This window comes from Rhinichthys klamathensis, unplaced genomic scaffold (assembly GCF_029890125.1).
Source record: "Rhinichthys klamathensis goyatoka isolate OS25496 unplaced genomic scaffold, OSU_Roscu_1.1 h1tg000222l_1, whole genome shotgun sequence".
Taxonomy (NCBI): domain Eukaryota; kingdom Metazoa; phylum Chordata; class Actinopteri; order Cypriniformes; family Leuciscidae; genus Rhinichthys; species Rhinichthys klamathensis.
Window position 1 is genome coordinate 1,122,264 of NW_026606746.1, and position 21,322 is coordinate 1,143,585.

A 21,322-nucleotide genomic window follows, 5' to 3' on the forward strand; every position below is an offset into this window, starting at 1 on the left:
AGTATTCGAGTATTTATTCTTATTAAAGCCTGCACTAAAGTTATTTCATTCAAGAGCAGAGAGTGATTTTCTGTTTTTCTTTTATTGTTTGATTCATATTAACAGAATATATAGCAGGTACTGTATATTACGCTGCTTTCACTTTAATACACAGATCTAATAAACACATGCGATTTCTTTGCTGTTTACGTTCACAGACATATCCGACTGCGTTTATGTGAACTTTGTGTGTTTTTGACATAACCTTGTGTGTATTTGGCAGTTTAAATGCAATAAGATGTGAAAGAGAACTTAGTTTAAAGGGATACTCCACCCAAAAATGAAAATTCTGTCATCATTTACTCACCCTCAAGTTGTTGCAAACCTGTATGAGTTTCTTTCTTCTGTTGAACACAAAGGAAGATATTTTGAAGAACGATTGGAACTTTGGCACCATTGACTTCCATAGTATTTTTTTTTTTGAGGTTGAGTAAATGATGACAGAATTTTCATTTTTGGGTGGAGTATCCCTTTAATACTCACGGGACGCGCTGTTTGACATCCAGCTTGCTTTCTGTGCGCGTGCTTCGGGTGTGTGCACTCAGAAAACCATAATCAGAAGTTTAGACTGACATGGCTTTAAAACGCATGGAGATAATAAACTTTCATGATGTTGAAGAACTGCATTGTCACGTGAGCGTGAGCGCGATAGAGATGATTATGAAAACCAAACAGATGTCTCAGTACAATGCTCAGTAGCCTACAGAGTATATTACCGAGGCACCAGCTGTACAGGATCCACCCTTTTCTGGAAAGCAGGATAGAGACAGAGCCATCTCTCTATGGCTCTGGGTAGAGAGCAGCAGCTCATTTGCATTTAAAGATACATGCACGAAAACGGCATGTTTTTCCTTCCTGTTAAAATGGGCTGAAACTTCACAGACACATTTTGGGGACAACAAAGATGCATATTACATCTTGTAAAAAGGGGCATAATAGATCCTCTTTAAATATATTTTCGTGTTACCATTTGCTCAAATAGCAAAATAAAAACTCCACAATAGTGTTTTCACAACTTTTAAAGAGGAAAAAAATAAATATATAGAGAGAGAGACTGATAACGGCAGTCGGAAGAGAGAAAGATGTCAATTTGACCACCACTCCCAGCCCCTGTATTAGAAACCCTCACAGCAGCGTTTACTTTTTTTTTTGTAATTTGAATTAATATAATATAATATAATACAAAGTATAGTGTTATAAATGTACATAAAAAACAAAAAAAAAAGTAAAAAAAAAACAAACAAACCGTTAAGCCATTAAAAAGGTCCATTAGTGGAATTTAAATTTTAACTGTTTCTATCATTTAGTACTATAACAGTAAACTACAGAAAATAAAGGTAAATTGAAATTCCATATAGCTATGTATCCTATATTTTTTCCTGAGTGAGTTTATTAAGGTGGACAAAGCAAATCAAGCTTGAATGAGAATAACTATTATGCTCAGAGGTGCTTAGATATAAATTGCCTGGCCCATTTGATCAACTCCATCCGCTATGAATGTGTTTTAGTAAGGGAAGTTTGTTTTTAATGTTATATCCATGTTAATGTCATAGAAAGAAAATCAGAGAAGAGATTTGTTATTGATTGCACTAATGATTTTGATAACACTTAAAAAATATTTAAACTTTAGAGTTTAGACCAAAAAAATGCAACCAAGGCAATATTAATATTCAATCATTAAATAATATTTAATATTCAATCATTTTAATGTACAGTATTTTTGTTTCGCTGCAATGAACCGAGACACCTGTCAGTGGGTGGCAGCAGTGAGCTGTGACTGACTCGTCCGCTCTAAATTACAATAGAAACAGAGAAAGAATTCTCACCAGGGCTATCTTCGGTTAGCTGTTTAATCTGCCTCTGTTGATGATTGATCAAGTATATCAGTATATGGGATATCCGATTCTATAAACGTCTGTTATCACGCAAGAGGATGTACTACAGATAATCGTGTCTAACGTAAGTAATAATGTGCAGTGCTATCTTGCTAGCATTCCTTGGCCAGTAGTAGAGTGTGTGTGAGAACAGACGAAACTTTTCGCCACGTTACCTTCACTTTGGTCTGTCGTTGAATAGAAATATACAGTTCTTATAAGTTATTATTACAGATATAATATGGGGACTCCTTTAATTGATTTTAACTTAAAATAAGTCCCAAAATCAATCTACTTTGTCTTCCCTTGTGTTTTTCTTTACCCAGTGTTTTTATATGCTGTTGTTGTGTATGTAACATTGACGATATCATGTGGGAAAACAGGGTGTCTTGTTAAGATATGTGGAAAAGCAAATGTTATATATATATATATATATATATATATATATATATATAAATATTACTATACTGCCTATCTATAGATAGATAGATATACTATATAAATACCTATAAATACCCCCCCCCCCCCTCCCCCTCGGGTTAGTGTTATAAAGGGGGTAATACAGTATAAAATGTATAAGTTCATGTAGTGAAACATTCCTGTAGGCTAAGTCTCTTTGAGCCATTCTGTCAACCTTGAATTAATTCAGGTGTGACCTGAGCTTTTTCTGCAAGAATTGATCATAATTCAACATCTGTTCTGATGGATACTTAGTCATTTGGACACACTTACTTCCTGTTAGACTGTATATCCCATGCTAATCGGTTAAAAGCTTATAGATGCTTTCTGGTTGGGGAACCGGATTATCATAATGCACATGATCACTTGTTCATCCAGTTCTATTGCAGAGGTGCCCAATCCTGTTCGTGGAGATCAACCCTACCTGCAGAGTTTGGATCCAAACCTGATTCAACACACCTGTCTTTGAATATCAAGGGCTCCTGAAGATCTGAATTAGCTGGTTCAGTTGTGTGTGGTCAGGGTTGGAGCTCAATTTTGCTGGGAGGTAGATCTTCAGGAACTGAAGATGCTAAATTGTAGGTGTGAGTGAGTTTGTGTGTGTGTGTGAGTCCCAAAGCTTGTACTGGGAAGAGTTAGGGAAAGACCTGGCAAAGTGGTAAGCTCAGAAAAATAATTGCTAAGAAAATTCATGGACAGTCTCTCAAGTATGGCAAGAGATGGCCATAGAATCCCTAAGAGTCGGATACGACTGAAAAGTTTAATGAGAGAAAGCGAGAGATCTCCAGGAACAGTTTCTATCGTGATCAGGTGGCTCTGGTCCTGTGCTCATCACTTATTCTTCCAGTAGATGGCACCATTTCGCTTTGTTTTTATAGGTTTAGTCTCATCTGACAAAGAGGTGCCTCAGTTTCAGATGCTTGTTTGTATTATTGTGAATGATCCCACTTTTAGTGATACAGCTTCCAGAACAGACTGCATGTGGTAGCTGTATCTGTATGTTTTGCCTTGTCTCTGACTCCGGTTGAAACACTTGATCGGCACTTTGCAAGTGTGTCTCTGTACATCTCTTCTTCACTCAGCCTTTTTAAAGACTGGCCGTATTTGAGACTCACATTGATAGGAAACACAGTAGCTCAACATGCCGTAACTGCTAAATCCAAAAAAGCAGCACTGATGTTGTTATGGCACCATTTAAGATCAATATTCAGTCAAAGTTAACAAAAAAAGAAAGAAAAGTACATAAAAGTAAATATATGCAGATACGTCTTAAAGGTACAATATGCAGGATTTTTGCAGTAAAATATCCAAAAACCACTAGGCCAATGTTATATATTTTGTTTAGTTGATTATTTACAATATCCCAAATGTTTCCAACTATTTGTAAATCGTGAGAAAATCGCGATTTTAACCAAGGAAACGGGGCGTGTGAGCAGGGGTGAGGAGTCGCCAGTCAATGACGTCATATCCGCGTTACCCCCGGTTTCCGCCAGGTTTGACCTCGTACTGCAATAGTAACCATGGCGACAGACGTTGACAACTGGGTTATGCCGGTTATGCCGAGAACAACATGACATCATGACTTTGCGTAAACATACACGCCACTTTCAAGTCAAGTGGCGTGTTATCTATACGCATTTTCAGCTATCCGCGTGTATGTCCACGCCGAAATCTTTTGCGTGTATGTCTACGCCATTAAATGTCCGAGTGATTCCGCGTGTATGTGTACGCCGTTAAATGTCCGAGCGAAACGAAGCAAACTCTATATCTACATCTTTGGAGCGATATTTCTTTTCCTAGGATGGTAGGAGAAGACTCATAAATGGTATTAACCCCAGTGACGGGTAGGTTTAGGGACGGGGTTGGGGTAGGGCATATATTTATATATACATAATACAGTAAGATAACGTTAAGTCAAAGGCGTTGATAAACACGCTGAAAAGCGATTATGCGTGTTGATAGCACGCCAAAAATGGAAATACGAATTGGCGTGTCATACATACGCCATTTCATGAGATCAGTCTGCCGAGAAGGACGCTCACGCTGTTGTTTTTTTGTTCAAACATTTTGGCAAGCAGACTTTGAGACAAAAAGAGGACTAAAACGAAGATCAACATCTTTCGAGATGCCGAGAGCTCCACTTCCGCGACTAACTTTGACTTGACAGAGACGCGAGTGTTGCATGTTACTTTATTAGACAGGTGAGCAAATGTACATAATGTTGATATAGCCTAGCTTACCGTCTCATACAGCCAACAAACAACCTAACTAACAACATTCCACCCACAAATGCCGTTTAGTGTGATACTGTAACTGCTCAGCCGCGGCTGACTGGATTGAGCGTCCAGCAAAGCTGCCAGTCTGATCACGGCCATTTGACTGCTTTAATTGGGATAAAATTCTCTAAAACGCCAATCATGCAAAAGAACATAATCATATCAACAGATGCCTAATAAATGAGCTAAAGAGGGAGGAACACAAAACACAAAAACGGCCAGTGGCAGCTCCTGCCAGCCAGCTGAAGATTGAACCCCTACTGTATTTTCTTCACACCTAAGGTGTTATCTCTGTTAACAGTGATGTAGTTCCTTCTTGATGTAGATCATAGGACACATCACTGTCAATGCAATGATTCAACTCTGCTTTAGGATGTAACAGCTGAAATGCACACAAACAGATCCTTGTCCACCACACCAAAGTTTAATGCTCTCAGCACACAACACACCCTTACAAATAAAAAGAGACACGCATGGCTAAAGAGATAATGCAGACACTGTCAATCCCATACAGGGTTAACTGTACCTGCTTCGTCACTCTTACTGTGGTGGAGGTCACGGGTTATGAGGACGTGGCTCTTTTACAGAGCACAATGAAAGAGTCACGTCAAATACTGCTTGAGCTAAAGGATTTTTTTTTTTGTCTGATTGATGTTGGATTGTTTCACTGCAAAGTAACTCAGAAATTCAGAGAAAAGAGTCATTTATGATAAACACATAAAAACACCCGTAAAATTCGTGCCATTTATTGTCGTATGGTTGATGTTAAATTGCTTAATTGTAAAGTAATTCAATGAAAAGAATCATTTATAATGAACAATTAAATTAAAATGGCTATCATTTGAAAATATCTTGTTTGTTTTCAATGATCTTTTATGTCATTGCATATCAGAATAGTTTTGTTATGTTGAATATTATTCATTTTACAAAGAAATTATTATAATGAATAGATAAATAAATATGAATATTTTCAGACCGGTCTTCAAAAATATGCCCCAAAGTTCCTATTTTTATTTGTAATGTCTGATACTGTATATTTTAATATAATAATTTATTCAAATATTCAATTACTTGATTAAATGAAAAAACATTTAACAAAAAAAAATATATTTTTCTGGTTAGAAAAAATAAAGCTAAAAAGGCCTCTGAAAACCTGTTTCAAGGTAAAAGAAAATTGCCATTTAGCTACAGAATCTGTTATTTTACCAGAATTGTGAAGGCTTTTAATATTTGCATCGGAATTGCAGTAATGTGATGGAATGTAAAAAGGATGTACACACACATGCTTCTCTGGTTATTATGTTAAAAGTTAATATTAATAATATGGCAGGGTGAGTTGTGTTAACAAATGCTTGGTAACTGTTGAGTGTATGTGTTTTTCCTTCCTCTGAACACTTGAAAAACTCCTTTCTGGACTGGAAGAGGATGCAGGGGCGGAGACACGTCTTGCCTCTCTCCCAGGCAGCCAATAGGTGTGCATGAGCTTTTCTGACTCCGCCCCCTGGGTTGTTCCTTGCCGTGCTGCTTTGTGTGAAGCATGCAGCGGGCCGCTGTCCTCTTCCTTTTTGCTTTAATGGCTGTCAGAGACACTGAATAGAGGAAGAGCAGCTAGAGAGGGGTTCTGTTTAATTCAGAAGGGAGCGGGAAAGAAAACACTGCACACACTATGATGCCAGGATATGCTAGAAACCCACACGTGAGTCAGATGCCATTTTGTCATTTGCTTTTCCTCATTCCTTCTGCCTCCTTCCATCACTCCCTCCCTCCCTCCCTCCCTCCCCCGTTTGTAATGATTAGGGTGCAGCTAGAGTCTCGTGATGCCTTTTAGCAGGGATGATGAGTGTGTGAGCTGGAAACATGGTGGATTTATGGTCTTGATGTGGACACTTAGTCAGAATGACTTCTGGTTTTTATTTTTATGTAGAGAATGCAACAGAAACACAGGGGTTGGTTGGACAGATGAGCAGTGCCCTATGTAGGACAACTGTGATGATTTCCCAAAAGGCCTTGCACTGCCTTAAACCATGCCATATGCCGTTGTAACTTCATTTTTGGTGGACGTGTGGGAGTTGGCCCTGAAGATGTTCTATTGAGAGCTCTTAATAGAACACAGACATTGTACTGTCTGAGACCTTGTTCATGTCATACCACGGTTGTAAAATCATGTGCGAGTGAGTATTCACGAAGTGAAGTGTCTTTAAATCAGTCATTTTAATGCAGTTTTCTTCTGCCTGAAGAATGTTAAGCTTATTATGTTAAGGTTAAGCTTATTTCACAATTAAACCACCTTTAAATGTTTGTGGTCAGTAAGTTTTTTTTTTTTTTTTTTTGAAATACTTTTATTCAGCAGGGATGCATTACATGGATCATAAGTGAGGGTAAAGACATTTGCGTTTATTACAAAAGATTTCTACTTCAAATAAATGCTGTTTTTATCTAATCATCAAAGGATCCTGAAAGAACCATGGTTTCCACAAAAATATTAAGCAGCACAGCTGTTGTCAACATGGATAATAATAAGAAATGTTTCTTGAGCACCAAATCAGAATATTATAATTATTTTTCTGATAGTTCATGTGACACTGAAGACTGGAGTAATGCTGAAAATGCAGCTTTGCCATCACAGGAATAAATTATATTAAAACAGTTAAATTAAATTGTAATAATATTTTATAATTTTACTGGGTTTTTTTTATTCAAATAAATGCATCCTTGGTGAGCATAAGATCATTGTTTTAAAAACATAAAAAAATGGTAACACTTTAGTTTAGGGTCCAATTTTCACTATTAACTAGTTGCTTATTAGCATGCATATTACTAGGATATTGGCTGTTTATTAGTACTTATAAAGCACATATTAATGCCTTATTCTGCATGACCATATTCTACATCCCTCTAATTAGGAGTTTATTGAGGCAAAAGTCATAGTTTATAGTGAGAATTGGATCCTAATCTAAAGTGTGACCCAACAAATCTTAACTGACCTCAAACTTTTGAAATTTGGCAGTTTTGATCTTACCTAGGCAATAAACAGTTTGCTGTGAAGCGCGCACACACAGCACACTGAAAATATTTGTTGATTCTTTCATTTAATTAAAAACAAATTTCCGTTCATTTGATCCAGTTTGACGAATTTGATTCTCTAACTTTCGATTCTCTGTCTCTGTGACATGTCAAGTATTACAGTTGAACTGTAAGTAGCCTACATTTCACAGTGTCACATGATATTGAAAAATTAATGTAAAGCACAATATGACTGCTTTGTCTTATAAAATTATCATTTTGAGAGCGGATAATTCTGCAAGCATATTTTAAATTAGATTTTTTTTAAATGCATTACCTAGATACTTTTTTGCTAATTTTCAAACTAAAGTAAAAATTTTTTTTTTTTTTTTTTATGAACTCAACCTTCACATCCACATGCAATACATACTGACAAGATCTTCGATACACCTCTTTAAATTGTAAGAACATGAAACATCTTGGACATCTTTATTTTTTCATTGAATCAGTTCCATTTCATTTAGGCTAAGGGATAGTTCACACAAAAATGAATATTTGGTCATCATTTACTCAGCCTCAAGTTGTTCCAAACCGGAATGTCTTTCTTCTGCTGAACACAAAAGATGTCTTGAAGAATGTCACCAATCAGGTTATCAGTAACCCATTGGGTAAACGCTTTAAGCATTCAGTTCTCTGTGGAACTGGTTTGGCAATTAGTTCTGACAATTTAAATTTGACATTTGATTTTCCTGTCGTCTTTGGCTTTGTGACAGAAGACGACGACTCAAACCACAAAAATTGAACATATTTGCATTGGCTCCAAGACACACCCTTGTGGCATTCCTGTGTGTTTGGGATAGTTTTCTTTTGAGTATGGTTAAAAGCCTCTAAATATCTCTCTTAACAATAATAATAATGCTGTATGAAATCATATTATGACAATATGCTCATCTTAAATCAAATCAGATAAACATAACTATTTGCTTTGGCATTAAAATTATATTCTCGCTGTATGATGTCATTTTTTTGTCTTAAATGTAATTAAAAATGTAATTCATATCCCTTTCTTGATTCTCAAGGGTTTACATTTTATTTAAATGCAATACCTCATAAAGCCAACAGATTCATATTTGATAAATGAATTTCTAAGGCGGCCTCTAAATTATCAGCGTGATCAAAACTTTGCTGAAAAACTTGTTGTACACATACGTGACTTCTGTGGAGGTGACTTCTTTAATCATTGCATAATATGTTTTACCCCCACAATAAAACAGAGCTTTGATCATAAAACTAAGCGTTTAAATATCATCTTATCTTATGGGAGATAAAGAGGTGTCAAATCGATAATAATGTGTGTGTATATTAATAAAATAAGCAATAAAGTTTACATTATCAGATTTTCATCTTCTTTTTTGGGGCTTCTGAATAAAACTGATGTGTTAGTTCCATGTTTCCATATATCATCCTAAATGGGCATAAAAGCCTGATGTATCTGACACACACCATAAAACACATTGGCAAACTTTTTATATTTTGTCTAAAGGTTCAATAAGCTGACTTTGACTGGTTTGGTCATTTTATCGAAATGCAGTGGGACATTTACACTCATAATGATAGCCCCTTTATTCCATGTACTTCACCCCTTCTGCTTTCCAGTTGTTTGCTTTTTCCCTATCTCCCAGATTTGAAAAGTTTAAATGGTCAATGTCCAAATACAGAAACAAGCGTTTGATGGTGTCTCTCCTCTTGCATAGAAAGGGCGTTTAGAATAAAGAAAGTAAAGAATTAAAGTCATTAGTTAGGCAGGTCGCTTTAGTAAGTTTTATATTCCTCTATGAAGTGACTAGCAAAATATACTTCTTTTCTTTCCTTATTCTGTTTTCATGCCTCAGAGTGTTCAGGTCAGGAATACTCATGTAAGTATGATCCTTCTCGATTTGGCAAAACGGCATGAAAGGCTTGCTCTGATTTACTACAGTTCTGTTTCATTATGTTTTCTCTTTTATTTAAACGCTGTCATTCAAAAGTTTATCGGGATTTGTAATTGTTTTTAAAAAAGTCACCTTGTACTCACCAAGGCTGCATTTATTTGGTAAAAATACAATAAAAACAGTAATATTGTAAAATGTTGTAACAAAATAACAGTTTTCTATTTTAATATATTTAAAAATGAAATGTAGTCCTTTGATGGAAAAGCTGAATTTTCTGCATCATTACTCCAGTCTTCAGTGTCATGATCCTTCAGAAATCATGCTAAATAACCATTTCTTATTATTATCAATGTTGAAAACCATTTTGCTGCTTTTGGAAACCGTGATTTGTTTCAGGATTCTTTTATGAATGATATAAATAAGAAAGTTCTTTAAAAGAACAGCATTTATTTGAAATCTATCTGAAATCTTTTATAACATTATAAATGTCATTATTGTTACTTTTGATCAATTTATTGCAGCCTCGCTGAATAAGAGTATTAATTCCTTAATAAAATGTCAGACCCCGAACTTTTGAACGGTAGTGCATAAAACAGATCGATTTTGATCAATACAGGGTTCAAGCTATGCTGAAATATTTGTATAACTTTAGTTTACATGTCAGGGACTATATCTTCTAGTGGAAGAATGGCGATTAATTAGCTAAATAAATTTTTAAAAAATTGAATAATGATTTTCTTATGTTTTTGTAAAGCAATAAAGTGCATTTAGCCGTGACAAAATTCGCATATTCATTCTTCTTTTTGTTTTCTCAGAATACCATATATATTTGTAATCATGTTCCTCATTTAGGAGCTTTATTATCTGAAGACCCAGCGAGCACAGGAGAAGATGGAGCATTTGGAGAAGGGGTTGAAGCAACGACTACGGGTGTGCGTGGCCACCTGTAACAGAGCGGACTACTCTAAACTCGCCCCCATCATGTTCGGCATCAAGTCTCAACCTGAAATCTTTGACCTGGAGGTGGTGGTGCTGGGTTCACATCTCATTGATGATTACGGGTAAGGCTGCGGAACATAATAAGTCATATCATCTGTTAAACTAATCTACATTCAATTGTTGAAGGGAAAGTAGATATCAGAGGGGTCGTCAAACATAACTAAATTTGTAGTTATAAAACTAAACCGATAAATCGGTTTTGTCATTTCAAACCTGAAATGCTTTCCTTTCCTTCTGTGGAACACAAAAGTAATTTCATCCATGCATTAAAAAGTCATTGGGGTCCCATTTTGTTTTGGTCGCTATTGGTGTTCATTGTATGGACAAAAACAGTTGAAACAATAGCCGCTTTTCCACTGTCGGTCCAAACCGTTCTCATTGCTTAACCCTTCCATTCTGTGACGATCCGGCCCATCTGGTAAGGAATATGGTTTAATTTTCCACAAATATTATGTAAACAAACTTTTGTGTTAGATGCAATTAATCGATTTCACTTTAGAAATGTAACTTTTCACTCACTTTTTCTCATTTAAAAAAAACCCCCAGTCATAATCAATAAATGTAATTTCTTATGTTTTTTTGGATCAGTATTTATTTATTTATCCTTATTAATTTAGCTTCAAATACAGTGTCTGAATGTTATTTACATATAAAAGCAGCTATTGTATTATTCATGATTGAGTAGTACCGTATCTAATGGAAACTTATTTTTACTGTTAGTTACTTGAGGCAAAAGAAGTTAGAATGAAGGATATTTGGCATTTCAACACAACTTCTGTTAACGCATTTGAAGGCTGCTATTGGAATATTGAGGGTAAACGTCATATAATGCTACTACGCATTACTTTACGGAGAGCTTACGACCTACTAGCTAAATGGTGCAACCGAATAAAGTACAGACAGAGTTAGTTACAAACTAGCTAGTAGTTACTAAGCCTCGTAAGTGTGGACTTTACGTTCCAACTTAAGAACGTGTGAATGGCTGGTGCAACCCTTCCCTGGGCATGAGAGCTTCGAAACATGAATCAGCACTATTTCTCACTGTTGCCATGGAAATGTTGGAATGTAGCTCTTGACGGTGGGAGTTTGGCTCTCACAGTGGGCTGCGGATGGTGGCTAGAAACCCTTGTCTTTAATCAATGAACCCAAACCAGCCTTTACTCCTCCTTGGGTCAAAAAACCTTGACATTACCTTTATTATTCTATTTCAAAGAAAATGGAAAACAAGCTGTCTCTTACCATGCACACTACATACTTAAAAAAATATGATTACTTTTTAAGAATGCAAGTCCATTTTTAATATGTTCAACATTCGAACATACAGAATTGTAACATACAGCCATCACTGTATGTTAATATTTGCTGCATGTGTCTTGTAATATTTGTACACTGTCTGAAACCTAATTGATCTTCTTTCTTGCATTTATTTCCATACTGAATTGTGATTGATCTTTTATTTCTAACAGCTTTTAAACGCGATTGCTCTTTGATGCAGTTTAGGGCTGCAACAACTAATCTATTAAAAACATCAATAATAATCGATCATGGAAAAAAATCGACAACCAATTTTATCTTCAATTAATTGCATCTGCAGAAAACCTCCACCAGTTCACCCACATTTACAGCAGTGAATAATGCATTTCTATGGACAAACAGGAACGATGTAAAGTGAGCTGCTGTGGGAAAAGTGTAGAACCCAAGTTGTCCTAAACATGAGAATGCATAATACATTAAAAAGCTTTCAAAATTGTTTTCCTCAGCGCACGGTTTCAGATGCCTTTTTAAAGACTACAATTGAAAAATGGATGTATTATAAAATTCAACCTACCAAAGTGGCTTGTATTTGGCGGGTTTGGTGGATGTTAATGTCAAGCCCTGGCTGCGATTATTTAAAATTTGCATCTGTCAAAGCCTGTCCTGACAGCAAGTGAGTCTTTGCTAAACTTCACATACCTCACTGGGCAGGATGTGGAATAACAATTTAGTAAATAATTGATTCAAATGTATTTATTTGTTAATAATAATACATTTTCCATCCGATTAATCGAAGAAATAATCGACAGATTAACCAGTTATTAAAATAATCGTTATTTGCAGCACTAAGTCATATTTAAAAGATTCTTTTTGTCTTTCTCTTTCCCAGAAACACGATCCGTATGATTGAGCAGGATGAGTTTGATATCGGCTCTAAATTGCACACCATTGTTCGTGGTGAGGACGATGCTGCCATGGTGGAGTCCGTGGGTCTCGCGCTCGTGAAGCTTCCCGACGTGCTCCAGCGTCTCGCCCCTGACATTCTGCTCGTTCACGGCGACCGTTTTGACGCGCTGGCCTTGGCGACGGCAGCGTCTCTAATGAACATTCGCATATTGCACCTTGAAGGTGGAGAAGTAAGCGGAACCATTGATGATTCAATTCGTCATGCCATCTCCAAACTGGCCCACTACCACGCCGTCTGCACCCGCTCAGCCGAGAGACACCTCATCTCCATGTGCGAAGACCACTCTCATATCTTATTGGCTGGCTGCCCGTCGTACGACAGGCTGCTCTCCGCCCACAAACGAGACGATTATGCTGATATCATCAAGTCTTGGATTGGTATGTAAATGAATGGGATGAGATAACAGTAGAGATAAGCAATGAAGCCTATGCAATCCAAAGAGTTAAATAGCGCAAAATGATAACTACTATGAAGTTTGGTTAAAATGATACTCTCATTTATGCATATGTGGTTCTTTGTTAAACAGGGGATGAGGTGAAGGAGCAGGACTATATTGTGGCCCTGCAGCATCCTGTTACCACAGACATCAAGAACTCCATTAAGATCTACGAGTTAATGCTGGAGGCTATCATCTCCTTCAACAAGAAAACTCTCATTCTTTTCCCGAATATTGACGCAGGTCAGCTGTTTCGCTCGTTTTCTGTTTTTCTTTCTCTCTGACCCTTCACACTTTTTGTGCCTCAGAAGATTATACACACATTTTCTGCCCATATATACAGCTTTGGTTTCTGTCAGATTGAAAGGCTTAATGTGACCCTCAGCGGCAGCCGTCTAAGATACTTGCAAGGGCTCTAGAGACAGACAAAACAGCCATGGTTTGTTTTGAGTTTGGTGTTAATGACAGGTAGACACAACTGGAGGGAACAGTCAAAACAGAGGTGCTTTTTTGTTATAATGTCTGTTTACAGAAACACAAGGAGTTTAAACAATAAAATGGCCCTGCCAGTGAGGAAAGGTGATATGACCAAATTTTATATCATAGTACAAGTATTTAGTTGGTTTTGCTGTAACTTTAACAAAAAAACTCGGTTTTAATATAATGTAATGTAATAATTGTAGTGTGAATTGAATGCAATTGTATAGTGACTATGTGCTATTAGTATTTACTGTAACTTCAAAGAAGTTCTGTAAAAACTGCAAACACAATATAAATATAATCCATGTTAATTTAGTATTAATTATATTCTATTATAGTATTTATTATTCATTTTAAATTAGCTTTTATTTTTGTATTTTCAATTTTGGTTTGAGTTTTAGTAATTCTAATTCTAAAAAGTTTTTTTGTCATTTTTTAATATTTCTAATTAACTTTATTTCAGTTTGAATAATTTTAGTATTTGAACTTAAACTTAGTTTTATTTGCAATTTTTTAATCTAATATTTATATTTTATTTCAGCTTTATTTAAATGAATTATTATTATTTCTGTTTTAATAGTTTTATTTAACAATAGCACTGAATATAATATACGTATATATATATATATATATATATATATATATATATATATATATATATATATATATATATATATATATATATATGTATATATATATATATATATATATATATATATAATAGTCTGAATTGAATGTGATGAGAAAAAGTGACTGTGTGACAAAATACACCTTTCTATGAAATTGTGACTCTTATGAGGCAGTACTAATGAATTGTTAAAAACCCCCCCAAAAAAACAACCTCTTGACTTGATGTGAAACAGTCTTAGAATTAACTTGTCCTTAACTTCCCTGAATGAACTCCCTGAATAAAGAGGCGTAGGAGAATTCCGCCCCATTAATGCCATACTGCTCTGCGTTTGTCTCATGTAGGCAGTAAGGAGATGGTTCGTGTGATGAGGCGGAAGGGAATCGAGCAGCATCCGAAATTCCGTGCGGTAAAGCATGTTCCGTTCGATCAGTTCATCCAGCTAATAGCACATGCCGGCTGCATGATTGGGAACAGCAGCTGTGGAGTTCGTGAGGCCGGAGCTTTCGGGACACCTGTCATTAACCTGGGTACTCGTCAGACGGGTCGAGAAACAGGTGAGATTAGATACGAATATGACTTACTGACCTTTAGAGATAAGAGTTAAGGCATTATGGCAGGATATGATCACTATTTTACTGTTTTGTTTTATAGTTTTTCATTTAGATCCTTGAACTGAACTGCTTTTTGTTTAATTGAGTGTCTTTAGTATTTGCCTTGATGGACCCGGTTTACCAATTCATAATATTTTGAAAATAGGGGAAAATGTTCTACATGTGCGAGACGCAGACACGCATAATAAAATCTACCATGCTCTGGAGCTGCAGTTTGGAAAACGCTACCCCTGGTAATGAGCTCTTTTTGTTACATTTTAGGCATCTTCTATTTGCATGCATCAATATGCAAGCATCAGATATCATGATTGTAATGCAGTTCTTAAAAATAATCAAAAATATTAGTATTATATACTATTATAGTATTTATTCATATTTTGAATGTTTATTGTAATATTTTCAGAACCGAAAAAATAAAGTATGGAATGTTGTACATGTCATGAACTCAATTCACAGCTTTAATTACATAGAGCAGGGGGATTGAGCAATCAGACTTTTGAATGAAAAAAATAAACGTATAAAGTTCATACACTACACGGTTGCATACATTGTGCATAGGTGAATAGTGCGTAATTGGGATACAGCTTCATATTCTCAACATGTCCTGTGTGTTCTTGTTCTATCCACTAGCTCCAAGATCTATGGTGATGGAAATGCAGTCCAGCGCATCTTGAAGTTCCTTCAAGCCATTGACCTGTCTGAGCCACTACAGAAGAAGTTCTGTTTCCCTCTGGTGAAGGAGTGTATTTCTCAAGATATTGACCACATTCTGGAGACACAGAGTGCCCTTGCTGTTGACCTGGGGGGGACCAACCTGCGTGTCGGCATCGTCAGTATGAAGGTATGCAGAGCGAACCTCTGGATTCAGATGTTGACATCCAATTATTCTTTAGGACATGTCATTAACGTCAGGAAGTGTGAGGCGGTAAAATACAAGGAGTGGGACGTGCTGTACATCAACACAGTTGTGCCTGCTTATGACAGGATGTGTGTGTTTGCCCAGTTGTGATGTTTAACTGTTTTTTATGCAGCAGGATATGCAGCATTTACGTCAATATTTCATTCACATGAACTCTGACTGTAAAACAAACAGCGGCAGGTTTGATCAGAAGGGTTGTGTAATCAGGTCTTTCTGTGTGTGTGAATGGTGCAGAACAAGTTTTCTGGGCCACAGATTGAGGGACACACCCTTAAACTATGTAATTAATTTAATTTAATATTTGGCCACGGTGAAGCATTACTGAATTTAAATGCACACTTTTGGACTGATTTCTTTTTACAATATTACTTAAAAGTTGACTAAAAATATTTTAAAACAGAAAATATCCACTATCCATTTATATGCTGTTGCTAGATATTAAAGTCGGCATGAAACGGATGTTGCGATAGTCTTTTCTTCCCTATTTTGATCTGAGTGACACGGCTTCTCAAAAATGTAGGACGGGACTTGATTTTGTCTGTCAAAAATTGATTGGAAATTTAATTGATTGGTTGTGGTTTGCTATTGATGCGATGTCATGTGAGTGACAGGTTGTCCCGCCCACACGCCAGTAAACATGTCATCAGAGAAGAGAAGAAATGTCACTGCAAGAGGGGAGGGGAAGCAAAAATATGTCACAAGGAGAGATTATTGAAATGCTCTTTTTAATTTGCATGTACAAAATTGCCGTTCAAAAGTTTCGGGTCTGTAAAGTTTTTTTTTTTTTACTAAGGCTGCATTTTTTAAAATAAAAAATACAGACAATATTCAATATTATTACAATTAAAAAAATAACCGTTTTCTATTTAAATAAATTTTAAAATGTAATTTATTCCTGTGATGCAAAGTTGAATTTTCAGCAGGTCAAGAAACATTTATTTTTTAGAAACATTTCTTCTAATTATCATTATTATGATCAACTGTGCTGCTTAATATTTTTGTGAAAACTGCAATAAAAAAAAAATTCAGGATCCTTTGAGAAATTTCAAAAGTATTTTCAGAAAGTACATTTTATTTTATTTTATTTGAAATAGAAATAGCTTTCTTTACTGTCACTTTTGATCAATGTCATGCATCCTTGCTGAATAAAAGTATTTATTCATTTTAAAAAAGTCTTTAGTTACTAATCCCAATTTTGAAACAGTAGTGTATCTTGCGGAACATGGTTGGGGTAAGAAATTAATGGTAAAAAGTAATTTTTTCTGTAATATTTAATTGTCATGGTTTAATAGCTGGTTGTTGCTTCATTATTTATATATATATATATATATATATATATATATATATATATATATATAATGTTTTTTTTTTTTTCATGTAAATGTATGCTTGTGTTTCAGGGTAAAGTGGTTAAGAAGTATGTCCAGTTGAATCCTAAGACGTTTGAGGAGAGGATAGAGCTGATTCTGAGCATGTGTAAACAGGCCATGGTTGACGCCGTTCACCTCAACTGCAGAATCCTGGGTGTCGGTATGTCTGCGTTTTACCCCCCCATGTCTCCTTCTATACTGTCCATACATTTACTCAATCATTAACTGTCCAGTTTTTGGCATTTCTTTCAGGTGTGAGTACAGGGGGGCGTGTGAACCCACAAGATGGGGTGGTCCTCCACTCCACCAAGCTAATAAACGAGTGGAGTTCGGTGGATATCCGTACACCTCTCTCGAGCGCCCTTCATCTGCCCGTGTGGGTCGATAATGATGGTAACTGCGCAGCCCTCGCTGAGAAGAAGTTTGGCCATGGGAAAGGCGTAGAGAACTTTGTCACCATTATCACAGGAACCGGTTTGTTTGCTTTCTTATGTCCTTTACTGCTGTTAGTTGCTAGGGTGGGGGGGGGTTTGCAGACAATGAAGATAAAGAGACCAGACAGGAAGTGGATTTAGAACCGTCAGACTGGTGACACTGGTTGATCAGGTTACCACAATACATTAAAATAAAATACCACAATCAAAATAAAGCTTTGCCATCACAGGAATAAATTACATTTTAAAATATATTGAATTATATTACTATTTTACTATATTTTTGATTAAATAAATGCAGCCTTGGTGACCATAAGAGACTTCTTTCAAAAACATTTAAAAATATTACAGACCCTAATGTTTTGAGCATGAGTGTATAATTTATAGTTATTTTTTTCCTGATTGATCACTTAGATTTTTCTCATAACAGAGTTATGAAATTTGATAAAAGACTTCTGAACCGTTATTTTGCATTGCACACTAAACATTCAAATATGTCAAATATTGGGACTGTTATCCTGTTAATATTGTCTATAGTAAGTCAGGGGAACAAACATGGCACACTAATTATATAGTTTTCTGAAAATGAACCAGAAAACATTGTGAAATTATGGTTTTCTCTCTAAGTGATACAGGTGTGTGTTTTATGGAAGCTTGTTTCTGCCACAGAATAAAAAATAAAAAAGGTAATTGCAACTTTTTATCTCACAATTCTCAGAATTGCATGACGTAAAGTCGCAATTGCGAGTTATAAAGTCAGAATTGCGAGATATATTATTGTTACTATAACTTGTCAGAATTGTGAGATATAAAGTCCATTTCTAAGGGGAAAAAAGACTGACTTTATTTCTCGTAATTGCGAGTTTAGATCTCTAATTTGCAATTGTGTTTTAAAATGTTTTATTGTGGCAGAAACAAGCTTCCATAGTGTTGAGTATATGAGAATTAGAGGTTCCAGCTTCCTGTTTGATCACTATGCAGTGTATCTGCATAATTGAAGACTGACGCTGATATAATTGTTCCTTATGTCTGACTGCTGTAAATTCTGCCTGTATATACCTTTGCCTTGTGTTTGTATGTACAGGAATTGGAGGTGGTATAATCCAGCATAATGAACTGATCCATGGCAGCACATTTTGCGCGGCTGAGCTGGGACACATCGTGGTCTCGCTAGAAGGACCAGAGTGCATGTGCGGCAGCCACGGCTGCATAGAAGCCTACTCATCTGGTCTCGCCCTGCAGAGAGAAGCCAAGAGACTCCATGACGGTGAGATGACCCCAAACTCCCCCCCCCCACACACACACGCACGCGCACACACACACACACACACACACACACACACACACACACACAAACACCAATAATTGCGCTTAAGTAGGCTTAACAGCCTCACCCTCTGTCACAGTTTTTCCTTTTCAGTTGGCAGTGAACAACTAAACTGGTCAGTATAACGTCACAGTTAACAGTGGTGTAATCCCTCACTGTTGTTTTTCACATTTCTGTATGATCATTTTTACCATACCAAAGCTTAACATCCAAACATTAACCCACTCAAAAATGTTGCTTTTGTATTTCTGTTTTGAAATTTCTCCAAAAGCCTTTATCTATTCATTCTTTAAAAACAAAAACTGACCTACCCTGATTTGAGAGAGGAATCGCACTGCATGCTGGAGTAAAAGTAGAAACACCTTTTTTTTTTTTAAAGCTTGTCTCAACAAAATAATGAAAACGGTTCTTGGAAGTCTGTTTTATTTTAGTGACACTATTTGAATTTATGTTAACAACATTTTATAAAAAGGTCCAATTAATGCATTAAATAACATTTCAATGAGCAATAACATCTGTTACAGTATTTATTAGTCTTTGTTAATGCTAGTTTAAAAAATCAAGTAAATAATTTTAACAGATACATTTTGATTTTATATTATTAATATTATATAATATGTATAATGTCATTGTAAATGTTGAAAAAAAAGTGAACTAACAATGAAAAATACTTTATTAATCTTAGTTAATTTTAACAAATAAAACCTTATTGTAAAGTGTTACTGAATATATTTATTAATTAAAATATTTTATGAGATTTGTATTTAAATGAATTTGCTCAACAACAACACCAAAATCACTGAATTTTATGGATTAAAATGAATTACAACTGTTCCCACAAATCACTGTTCTGCATTTTACATTATTTTCTTTTTAGCCTTTGCTACCTTATGAGGACTGGAAATTATATATTAACTATGATATGATATATGATATAGGCCTATTATATAAATGATATATGATATGATATGATATTTGTTGTCATTTAATTTCGAGTTAATAAGATACAAAGTTGCTTCCTAAAACTAATAAACACTGAACCTTGATTTAAAAGAAGAGTTGTACGCAACAAATGCATTTCCAAGTAAAATGTGACACATGTTTCTTTCACATTTGATGACAGAGGACTTGCTGTTGGTGGAGGGAATGACTGTGAATAACAAAGAACAAGTGAATGCTATTCATCTGATCAATGCTGCTCGCCTCGGCAACTCCAAAGCTGAGAGCGCACTTCACACTGGTAGGACGCACATCCGAGTACATACATTATTCTCGGGCCGGCTTGTGGTGAAGAAAAGCACTAATAGTCTCTCTTCTCTTCCCTGACAGCGGGTACTGCTCTGGGTTTGGGCATTGTGAACATCCTGCACATGATCAACCCGTCTCTAGTGATTTTGTCTGGTGTCCTGGCAGAGCATTATGAGAATCCAGTTCGTCAGGTCATCAGTCAGCGCGCTCTGCTCTCGGCACAGGGGACCAAGATCATGATGTCTGAGCTGGAGGATCCTGCCCTGCTGGGCGCCGCAAGCATGGTACTGGACTACACCACACGCCGTACCTACTGACGGAGCTCGAAAACCAGGAACCAGTCAGTTACAGACTTAACGACCGAGGGCCAATCATCTGTTACGTCATAGTGGCTCATAGGATCATAGTGGCTTTTTAAGCCTGACGAGAAAAAGCTTTTATTTTTTTTTACTAGTTTTTATTATTTGGGATCAAATGCTTGATGAAAGGTGTGTAATTTTGAAGAATAATTTAAGTATATGAAGTAAGGTTTTTATTTAATATTTGAACGGTGGAACTAAGGGGTATTTGTTACTGAGAAGCTGCTATGGTGACCTGCTCTGTCTTGCTTTCTGTTATTTGTGTTTTTTCATGGAGACAGTCATGTTCTCCGTTGCGCCTTACTGTATGTTGATCTGTTGCCAATCCTTTTTTGTCTTCAGCACCATATGTTTAGTTTTCATTCAACCTACCTGTATGAATAACTGAAAGAAGTTTGTCTGTTTACTCTAATTTAATATTTTATTTTTGAATCACAGAAGTTGAACTTGTAAAATAATTTACATTATGTACATTAAATCAATAAACACACAATTTCTTATTATGGCCATTGAACTGATTTATTATATTATAGTCCCATAATACATGCATAAACTGAAGGATATCTGCAGAATATTGAAATATTTATATTAGTTTATTTAAATATACAAAAACTATTCTGTTTGTTTTGCTTTGCACATGAAGAAAATAATGGTTTTAGAATTAGAAGTATATATTTTTTGTTTTTGTTTATTTTTTATTTAGTA

General features: G+C 35.8%; 1 protein-coding gene across 2 annotated transcripts; it reads left to right on the plus strand.

Moving 5' to 3' along the window:
- Positions 1–1,858: 1,858 nt before the first annotated feature.
- On the plus strand, positions 1,859–21,071 carry gne (glucosamine (UDP-N-acetyl)-2-epimerase/N-acetylmannosamine kinase). Of its 2 annotated transcripts, none has more exons than XM_056264590.1 (12): positions 1,859–1,998; positions 10,435–10,643; positions 12,725–13,179; positions 13,329–13,481; positions 14,691–14,903; positions 15,106–15,193; positions 15,591–15,801; positions 17,280–17,409; positions 17,502–17,723; positions 18,768–18,950; positions 20,134–20,250; positions 20,340–21,071. In XM_056264590.1, the coding sequence occupies exons 2-12, from the start codon at positions 10,474–10,476 to the stop codon at positions 20,573–20,575; spliced, it is 2,178 nt and encodes a 725-aa protein (XP_056120565.1). In that variant the 5' UTR covers positions 1,859–1,998; positions 10,435–10,473; the 3' UTR covers positions 20,576–21,071. The 2 variants fall into 2 exon arrangements, with proteins under 2 accessions (XP_056120565.1, XP_056120564.1); XM_056264589.1 differs by lacking the exon at positions 1,859–1,998 and adding an exon at positions 6,175–6,344.
- The last annotated feature ends 251 nt before the right edge of the window (positions 21,072–21,322 follow it).